The sequence below is a fragment of the Falco biarmicus genome, chromosome 9 (genome assembly GCF_023638135.1).
Source record: "Falco biarmicus isolate bFalBia1 chromosome 9, bFalBia1.pri, whole genome shotgun sequence".
Taxonomy (NCBI): domain Eukaryota; kingdom Metazoa; phylum Chordata; class Aves; order Falconiformes; family Falconidae; genus Falco; species Falco biarmicus.
In genome coordinates this window covers 31,780,341-31,791,119 of record NC_079296.1, presented here as the reverse complement: position 1 = coordinate 31,791,119, position 10,779 = coordinate 31,780,341, and the positions used below count along the sequence as shown (strand labels likewise).

General features: G+C 38.6%; 1 protein-coding gene across 2 annotated transcripts in view; it reads right to left on the bottom strand.

The window, feature by feature from the left end:
- Positions 1 to 3,361: 3,361 nt before the first annotated feature.
- The window catches only part of ERCC6 (ERCC excision repair 6, chromatin remodeling factor), a 51,062-nt gene continuing 43,644 nt past the window's right edge, over positions 3,362 to 10,779 (bottom strand). For both annotated transcript variants that reach the window (XM_056351679.1, XM_056351678.1), the window contains 6 exons: positions 10,313 to 10,407; positions 8,435 to 8,580; positions 7,621 to 8,352; positions 6,783 to 6,984; positions 6,337 to 6,415; positions 3,362 to 5,894 (listed from right to left, as the gene is read on the bottom strand). In XM_056351679.1, coding sequence (XP_056207654.1) covers positions 5,466 to 5,894; positions 6,337 to 6,415; positions 6,783 to 6,984; positions 7,621 to 8,352; positions 8,435 to 8,580; positions 10,313 to 10,407 — 1,683 coding nt within the window. In that variant the 3' untranslated portion in view covers positions 3,362 to 5,465. The remainder of the gene's footprint in view (positions 5,895 to 6,336; positions 6,416 to 6,782; positions 6,985 to 7,620; positions 8,353 to 8,434; positions 8,581 to 10,312; positions 10,408 to 10,779) is intronic.

Sequence of the window (10,779 nt, the reverse complement as noted above, 5' to 3'; positions counted from 1 at the left end):
TAGTCAAGTTACTGTTTTCTTTAAGGCTGTTTTGTCAAATTGCTGAAATTAATACTCCCTGTGACAGCTTTCGCTGAAGGACACATCCTGTAGCAGTAACTTTCGCATGGCTTTTTCTAGCTACACAGTGCCTGTATGGATATTGTTACTGAGAAAGTATGGCATATCATAATATGTGGAACTTTTTTTTCTTTTTTTTCTTTTTTTTTTTTAAATAGATTTCAATGTGTAACATTTTAAAATCTACTGGAAAATTCCCTCCTTCCCCAGCGATGTGGTTAGGAGGATTCCTCCTAACTGCTCAGGAACTGCAGTATCTGCTCACTCTTAGCAAATGCAAAACATTCTCCTGCTGCGTAAGTTCCTTACATACTAGTGATGGGGCATTACCGGTCGTGGTAGTATTCGTTCATTACCAGGCTGAGTTAGTTGGTAGATGAGGAAAAAAGCCCTGATTCAACTGCAAAGTAAAGTCATACATAACTTTATAACTGGAGAGTGAAGACAAAGGTTTCATTGGATGGCTACTAAAGTCATTGCCATCACCTATCTCCATGATTTTTGAAAAGCACATCTCAAACTGTATCTGGAGTTCAGCCAAAAATGGAGCCCCCAAGACCATTCTTTGTGAAAATCAACCAAAAACTTGTGCAACAGACTATGCCTTTTCAGGAACACAACTCTAATTGTCCTTTTCATATAGCAGTTTTCAATAAACACAGAGAAACTGGAGAAAGGCTAATGTTCTGTGCCTGTTTCAATCACTTAAGTGCAGCGTCCCAGATACACTGTTTGGCTCTGAAGATGGCTAGTATCAGAAGGCTAGGTCCTCGAGGAAGAGCATCAGCCCATCTGTGTCAGCTGAGATGCATTTACAACAGCTGAGGAACTAGAAAATTCTTAGTCCTAATGTCTCAGTAGCTCAAACAAGGGAATTGCTGCAGGATTTTATGAACAATAAAAATCCCATCAAGTCCTTTTGTAAGTTTTGTCCCTTCCGTTGTAGCTTCTTGAAAGGCAGAGAATTGCACTACTAGAAGACAGTAAAAATTTTCCAGGTCTAGCAATCTTGGAATCAAAGGCAAAGTTGACCTTGTCACTTGAGTACAACTGTCTATAGGTGACTACCACTTGAAGCCAAAACTTAGATAAAAAGCCCAATTCTCTACAGATTTACTTGGAAGGATAACACTTACTAGCTGTAGTAGACTCAATTCTCCACATGGTGTAGCCCTTTGAGAAGAGGCTGAGCCACAGGATGAAATTATGGATTTAAAAATACTCCTCTCCATTTTAAATCACCATTTCTATCAATCTATCCAATTCAGCATCTTGCTAATGTTTCTGAACAATAATGACCCACCACAAAAGTAAAGTAAAATGCCTACAATCTTTAGCAGAATCTCTTTTCTCTGGGTCAGGATTTATTTCTTACACCAGAGATCAGTGGGTTTGCTACACAAGACTTAAGTGTTCACCAAAAGGATAAACACAGAACAAACACCTGGAGAAATGTAAAAGGAGGATGGGATGAGGGGAACGGGGGAAACATCTAATAAACAAAGCAAGAGGTTTTTTACCCCCCCCCCCCCCCTTTAAAATATGGTTTGAAACAAGAAGGAACAATTCTAGTAAGTTTTAACTTCTCTCTTAAAATACCAGTGCAGCATGTTTTACCTGTGTACACAGTCCTCATACCCACTTACAGAACAATCCACATTTTTGCTATTTGTCTGCTCAGCAGATAAATTTACACTGCCATGACATTTTTGAAGCAGCATGGTGCTTAGCTTTTAGCATCTTTAAATTAAAAAATAAAAAATAAAGGTATACCATAAGGAACTACCGAAAATTTCTTTCCTGTAAAGATTATACTCACTGTTTCATGCTGCAAGGTCTTTCCTTAATAAGATGTCATGATTTTTTCCCAACTTGATTCTTAAATTAACATCTGTATTTTGATCATTCTTTATCTCCTTTTTACCGAGGTAAGAAACAGTAAAACCACAAGTATTCCACATAAGTGATTTTTGGAGTCACGCACAAATAAAGTACAACTACCAACTGCAGTATTGAACAGTAGGAAACTGAGAAGGCTAAAATACAAGCTTTTAGAAGTATTACGCATCTATAAGCTATTTAACTGTAAACGTATTTGACTATGTAGTATCATTAGGAATTGTTTCAGATATTCTTTGAAGATGTCAAAGGAATTTACACAGGTGTGGCAGACGGATGAGTGGACATTTGCCTTAAACATTTCTTGGTACAAAAAGACATGAACTTTGCCGACTCGGGCACGTAGCAGGTGTTACAACCACAAGGACAAACGAGACACTGGTTTCCAGCCCTGCAGAGGCAGGTCGGAGACGGTGTTTTCTGCCCTCACATCCCCTGGTTTTGGTGCCTGTAAACAGCTAACTGCACATCTGCAAGGGTACTAGGTCATTGACCTTGGGGAGGGCCTCATCTGATGTGACCCCGAAACAGTCCCCCTACGAACACCGAGCCTGTGCAGAACCAGACGCACCTACCTTTGCCTAGCATCACACCCACCACACACATGCATGAAGTTTCTTGGAACCAGGCAGAGATTTTGGGACTTGGAACTGTATAAAAATGGTACCAACAGAAACTCAGGTGGGACCCCCCCCCCCAACATACCCAGAGTGAAGAGGACCAACGGGATGCCGCTAGATCCATGGGTGGTGATACCGCTTTCCATAATCTTCCTTTCTCCCCCCACCCCCCCTTCTTAGAAACCCATGGCATGGGACTTGCTTATCCAGTTAAGTAATTGCCATTGAGTTACTGTATCTACCCACATGCCATATTGTGTATTAATAAATCATAAAAGTGGTTGGCTGGTGTTGTTTCACATCATGATGGTCATTAGTCCCGAGGGCAGGGAGGTTGTCCTGAATAGCTCCTTTTGGGTTGCGACAAGTAAAGCTAAACAAACAAAAAACCCCAGATAATGCTTTATGGAATAAAATTAGGATTATTCTGAAATAACTCTTCTACTTTAAAATGTATAGCAGCTATATTATATTCCAGAACAACTTTTATCTATAAATCAGCCTGCAGACCTTTAATCACACACTTTTGAGCTTAAATACTTAAAAATATTTTTTTTTTTTAGTATTAAGGCTAATATTCTTTAAGTCTTTTAAACATTTTAAACAAAAGCTAGTACTGGAAAAAATCCAGTTGCTAGGATGCATAATTTGAAGTTGTATAAAATATGGAAATATACTTAAAGATAATGCAAATCATTTAGTCAGAGCCACACTATACAGGAAAAGATGGTTCTCCCACCCCATTCTTCCCCTCATCCCCAAAGAACACTTCTAGAACAGACTTTTAGTTTTGCTTTTTTAATAAGTCCATAAAAGCCAAAGAGCTTTAAAAAACACATGCAAGTCCATTTACATTATCAGATCAGCAGGAAGCTGCAAGCTTTTCTTAGTACAAGAACTATGTATTTAAGATTGGAAGTAGTAAATAAAGCAGGACACCAGAACTGACAGCTGAGGTGACAACAGCAGCTTTGCTTACAGCTGAATTCCTGGTTTGTTCTTGGGACATAGCGATGCATGGGGACACGACACTCAAAACCAATTAAAATTCCCTATAGCTTTGGAGAGAACAGCAAAATTCATTTTTTTTTTTTTTTTACTCTTCTACTGCTCCATTTTAAGTCATATCAAGACATACAGTTTTTGAAATGTTTTGTAATTGCAGTCTAAGTTCTTGGTTTCATCTCTCTCCTGAAAGACTGAGTGTCAGTGAATACAGATAGGATCAGAAAAGAGATGTCAGGAAAAGGTGCAACACTCCCACCTCCAAATGCCACGAGGAAAAGAAATTCTTGGACTGTCTGCCCTCAAACTCCAGTCTGTGAAAAGCCAAGTGAACCATTAGTGAAACAGTGAGGCACCAATTCCTGCAAATTTCCACAGATTGTTTAGCCCTGAGCAAGATCAAGAGGAAAAGCCATTGGAATTATCTTAAAGACTTTTTTTAGGAGAACAAAGTAACAGTTTATATTCTCGCTTCACCATTTATCTTTCAATATTTGTACTTCCACTCGAAATAAACAAGATACTTTCACACTGAACAAAGAAGTGAAAGTAGCTCAGCTTTCCCCTTTCTCAATAGCCTAGGGACAGGAAGGACATTAGGCATATTTAACTGTTCCTAGTTTAAGCCATACAGTAATTTAATGCTGCTGCATGAACACTGTTTTCTTCTCAAAATCTATCCATTTCCCCCCCCCCGCCTTAAGATTTCCTTACGTAGCACACTAATACCCTGAAGACAGACCCAATGGAGTACTCTGGTTTGCTACAAATAATCCAATCCTTCATTCCTTGGAAGAAAATGGGTATTTGAGCTTGTCTGACTGACAGGAAGAATGACATTTTCCCTGTCCACAGAATAGGTATGAACTGTAACTTCCGTATATGCTCTAATTATGTCTCTGGCCTAAAGCGATTATGGTTAGTAAAATACAATGAAACCATTCCCCCTCTGACCAACTAACACCTCAGTCTTTGTCAAGGTTTAAAATTTTAAGTGGTAACTGGAAATTTTTTTACATAAATTACAGTGAGACACATGAATTGACATAATGGGATTTCAATTACCTGTCCACAACCTGTGTCAAACGTAACAGTTACTTTCACCTCAGTGGTAAAAAATACGCCAAGAAATGTACCAAGCAACTGCCAGTGATGTATGGAACTATAACCAAATTGACGATTATGGTGTAAATCAGTTTTCCATAATTATTAACTGTCAGTTATCTCAATGTCCTACCAGATTTTCCATTTTTTGTGATTAAACCTCCATGGCAGTAGAATTATTTCTAAAGTCAGCTAGCGATTTAAGTTACATAGCATATTGCTAGATGCTGGCAACAATGAAGGCATCAACATTAAACCAAAATTCTCACTACTGATGTAAGCGTCATATAATGATTTTGATGCACTTGTTGGCAGAAGTGAATCTCTCATGCTGACCACTATAATCTCTATTTTTTGCTGGTACACTGTGTACCCCATGACCGTTCAAGTAACAAACAGAAAACTGAGGAAGACGTTCTTGGAATTTCACAGAAATCAAATAAAAGTCTTACAACCCATGGCGACATCCATGGTTCTTATTGCAATAAAAAGTCGGTATGTACTCTTCATCCTGTTCATACTAAGATTTCTTCTAAAGAAAAGGTGCTGATATTTTGTATTGTTTCATCTATGAGGTAGATGGCACTTTCATATAAATAGTGTAAATCAGAAATTAAGTTAGCTCTAAGCCTGCAGCAAGTGTTGGGACACCGACTGTTCAAGTCAATTATTAAATCATTAATATGAAATTATTCCTCATTTTAAAAGACAAACACCAAGTCTTTGAAAGGAGAGTGGTGGCTGAATGCACAGACAAGTGCCTTCCCTTGGCAAAGCTCAGCGGAATTCTGGCTTTAGCCTCCAGACACCTTCACCATTCGGGCTCCTATGGAAGGTGCAGAGATTGCGGAGAAGTTCTCTAAAGGTGCAGGACTGTGCTGCAGGCAGCTTAGACTCAAATTCTTGCAGTAGTTCCTGAGTGCTAGCCTCGCCATCCACTCGGGCCTGGAATGCTATGAAGTTACGCATATTCACGAGCAGTTCACCGCCTTCTGTTGAACTCAGGGCTGGGGTGGGTGCTTGCTGATGATTCTCATCTCCCTCATTCCCCGTGGGTTGTGGTAAAATAAAGTGGTTTCTTGCCCTCATCTTAGCTAGTAAAGATGAAGAATCTAGTGCACTGGATGATGGTCTTCCAGAATTTCCATCAAAGTACCCATTGGAAGTACAGTTCTTTATGTTTTCGTTCTTTATTGTATCTGCATCCTGCAAATAAACATACAATAGAGAAAGCTGGATATTGAGATCCACAGAGTCTGTTTTAAAAAAAATAGTATCTGCCTGCTGTTTTGACTTAAATAACAAACATGAACACTCAGAAGCTTGTCATCTGAAACACAATAAAGAGATACGTTCTAGTTTCAACTTTAGAACTGAGCAAGCAAAAGAAAAGCATTGCTGGTCTTGAGAGGCAACCCGATCATGTGACAATTTCTGACTGCTGTATCTAAATCAAACTTCAGCAAGATGCTGTACTAAAACATGAAATATCAAATTCATGGGCGACTAAAATTTCTAGAATTATACATAATCATACAACAAATGGGTATGAAACATCTACAGTATAAATCATATTTGTTGCATAAATTTAAACATTTCACATATATTAGCTATTAAAAAAAGATAAATGTTAGCTTGTGTCTCTTACCTTGCTCTTCTTTGCAGGTGATGCACAAGTGGGATGTGAAGAAAGCATCATGGTGCTTCTTTTTTGACCAAACCGACTCCTAAAAACCCACAAAAGAATTAACTCCATAAAACATCCGTCTCAAAATGATTAGGATAGTTTTGCCAGAGACACTGACTGGGTTTGCGCTTTAGGGTTCTCAAGAGCCCTCTGTCAAACTCTCTCTCCTCAGCTGTGCAACAATAATGCTTTCTTTGTACTTCAGAATGGACTTCCTAGGCTTGTAATATGCCTTCATGTCTTTATTAAATAAAACCCATAAAACTCCACTTTGATACATGTGACTGCAACTACCAAGTGCCAAACCCCCCCCCCCCCAAAAAAAACCAAACCAAAAAAAAGATAAATCCATAGCATCCTAAGGAACCCTTCTATTTTTGGAAAAGCAGTGTGAGAATTGAACTTACTTTATTCCTGATGGTGCACCTGAAAGACCACTCATGCCTGTCCAGGTTGGCACACCAGAAGTAGCTCCTAAACATCGCTGTCGAGAGACTTTTAAGGCTCTTAAGGCATCCTGAGCCACTCTGTCTGCTTCTGCTTCCACCAGCACATGGTCTGCACTGGAAGCTTCCATAATGACATCGTGCTTCATAACACTGTGTACGCCTAAAACCCAGAAGATACAAGAAAAGGTGAAGCAGGACATCTGATAATTTACATGGTTATCTGTAAAACTAAATATTCACCATTTAAGTGAATGCCTCAATCACATTTTTACTTTTGCAGGTTGATTATATTCAGCACTTCAGTACAGTTATTTCTAATAAGCGAACACCCTTCTATCAGTTAGGCAATCCCTTCTACCAGTTAGGCAACCAATTTGACAGCAAACCACCTCTGCTGTGCTGATGAGGTCATTATTCACAACAGACTTGACAATTATGTGGGTAAATTGATAATTTCTATTGTTGTGGACAGGACAGAAGCGAAACGCTTGTGCAAATGAAGGCTGGTTATGTCTTTATTTCCAGAAGAAACACTGCATTACCTCTACATCCAGAAGTGTTTCTGGAATGCTGTAGATCTCTGACATGTGTGTGCCAAGGTAATTAGCACATTCATAACTGGAGGATTTCAATGATGAGTATTTTAATGTTTCACTACAGTTAACAGAACAGGTAAACCCCGTTTTTTATTGTAGCTCTAACCATTACAGTACCAGAACTGCTCTTTAGTCACTTGCATCTTATATACCTCTCTAAGAACTGTGTCACTGTTGAGCAGCCAAATAACAAGGGTTACCTGATTTTTTGAAAAGTTTCTCCAACACGTAATCATCATTTTTCTTTGAGTCTTCCTCCTTCGCCTCACTGTTCTCCCTTCTGTACTGCTTTTGTTTTACTAGATGAGGAATACGCTCTCCTTCAAATTTGGCATCTTTGTGATGTTTCTTCTTAGACTTATCTTTGTGCCTTTCATGTGACAGCATACCCACCCTGTGCTTTGTTTTCGAGGTACATTTATAATGGTTATTATCCAATTGCCCATCTTCAGTTTTAGCAACATGCTTTTCTGGAGATCCAACTGCACCACATATAAGGCTAAAATCTCCCCTGTTATTTGCATTAGCTGTTCCACGTACTTCGTCAGCCACCACGGCATTCGGACATTTGGCATTCTCTGAAGACCCTGCATCACCTCGCAATGACTGGGACATAGATTTGTCAGCTCTTTCCAAGCTTTCCTCCTTGCTTCCATTCAATGAATTTATATTAGTAGCAGCTTGTGCATTATCTTTTGCATAGCTATTTTGGTCAAAGGCTTCCAAATTTCCTTTGGTGTCCTCACTTGCCTCTATTGCTTTAGAAGAAGAACTTGTCATGTAGGTGGTTGAGTAGGAATTGGATGGCTTGCTGTACTTTGGTGAGCTGCTTTCCATAAGATGGAGATCACCTTTAGAAGTGTCATTATCAGGTTGCTTTTCAAGTTTCCGTTTCAATTGGTGTCTTGGGACTTGAACATCTGAACCAGTACCTGAGGGATGAATTAAATTAGTGTCCATTTATCAAACATTTAAAACATTTTCTCTTTTAAACAAATAGAAAGAAATATGTACCTGCAAAAATTGCACTTGTTTCTGTCCCCTGAGACACATCTGGACTGCTCAGTGTAAAAAGTTCATAAAGGTCATTTGATTTGAAAAAGCGTCTCTGCTTAGGGTCTTTCAGCACTCTGTTTGTTAAAAACTGTTTGAAGATTTGTCTAAAAAAGAAAAAAAAAAAAAAAAAAAAAGTACTTTGTGCATGAAACAATGTCTAGCTATGTTTAAGTACTGAATACAGTACTTAAACAGAAAACTGTATAAGCACAAACGTTACCCTGCAGAACAATTAAGCAGTGGAAAGATTATGTTAGTTTCCAAAAAGCAATCTTGAGTTAGTAACTTTCAAACAACCCTCTAAATTGTTAAACACATGGATTTATTGTTTTGCAACAACCCTATAACACAACAGGTAACCACCATCCTGAAATGTCCTATGAGACATCCCTTAACTAAGCAATAAATAACTTCACAGCTAGATTTTTTTTTTTTGTCCTTTGAAGTTGAAAAGCGTGCATATATTACAATAAAACTATCAGAAAGCTCCTGAAACAAAAACAAGAACTTGTTAAAATGATAACATTTTAATGGCTTGATTGGTTGGAGGAATCAAAAGCAGCAGAGTAGCTCAGTCTGATGGCGATGCCTGGATGACAACCACTGAAAAGGGAAATCAGACTTGTGGTTGAGAGGGAGGGGAAAAAAGAGCCCATCTGCAGAGGACTAAAAGGAATAAATCTAGGGGAGAACTAAGCTGCAAAAAGTCTTCTAGTATTGGTAAATCTACTTCTATGCCATGTTTGTACCACACAGCTTTTGACTGCGAGATCTAGGCAGTATTTCCCTGTACAAAAAATACATCCCTAAATAAAGCTGGAAATTAGTTCACAAGTTTTTTATGATGGTTTTGGCTCTGCTGGCATTAAGCGGGGAAACTATTTTTAAATCCAGCTGGCAAAAACTAAGTTCAAACATAGGTGCCAGTTACTGTAATGCACCCATTAGAAGACTATGAAGTTTTTAAGAATTAACTGAGCTTTCTTATCTTCCTGCAAGCATGATCACATATTTGCAGGGAAGAACACACATGCCAAGAGAAAAGACAACTTGTTTAAAGTTCAGGGCCCATTGCACTGTTCTGGAAATAAATGACTATCTGATGCTGTCAGAAGAGCCCACTTCCTTGATGTGGTCAGCATTGTTCAAACAGAAGTATGCCAGAAGGACACAAGCCAACCAACAGTGGATGCTTTGTGTCCATGAGGTAAAACAGATTAAAAAAGGCATTCAATAAGTGTGGGTATTTCATTATTTAGAGATTTTCGTTCATCTGCGTCCAGTTCTAAGGAGTAATGCCTAGACAGAGGATCACCATGTATATTCATTTGGAATTCACAAATAAATAATGTTAATATAACTGGTGGTTCTTGGGTTTTAATTCTCTTACTCTGGAATAAAATCAAATTGGGTGTACAGAGTAGTAAATGGATGTACGTACCACATTCATCTTTATATATCCTAAGGACAGGATAAAGAACTTGTTGATTTCAATTTGCAGACTTGCTGAGTCTCATGTTCTGAGTAAGGGGCTCATTTTTTCCTGTCTATGCCTTATACTCTCTTATTTCCAGTGAATTCTGGATGGGCTGGACACAGCTGCTGGAACAGATTGAGGAGGCAGCAGCACAGCCTTGCAGCTGGGAGTCTAATATTAGAGGAAGGACCATTTCTCAGCAGATATTGTAAAGAGTTTTCCATGCCCATCATGACCAGGGTTGGAGGTTAGAAGCCATGGGTGCACATGCACAGGAATGCCAGAGTTACACCACCTCAGATTCACTATAAGCATTTTCTTGAGCATACAGCTGTATCCAAGAAATTGTTCTGACTGACCTGTGGTATATCTTCTCTTCAATAGTACCTGCAGTGAGAAGCCTATACACAGTCACCTGTTTCTTTTGGCCTATTCTCCAAGCACGTTCCCTAGCCTGGAACACAAAAGGTTTGGTTACCAGATATTAGCATCAGACATGTGTTTGACAGAGAGCTATTGATACCACTTCTTCATACCTAGTTTGGACATTTAAGAAACAGTTCAAGAAGTCACATAGCTGTGGTATTTCTACAGCATTAGGACAATTAACTTGGGAGAAGAGGAAAACAATTTAGAAAGCTTACATATGTAAAAAGCCAAGTCTCTAATTGTACAAGACATCTATGCAAAAAAATTTCAGAAAATAGATTATATTAAAATTAGAACTCGTATGTAGGATATGTACTTCATATACTTATTATTTCACAATAGAGCTTTAATATACATATTTACATTGAACTTTTCTTTTTCTCAGCTGAAAGCTTTC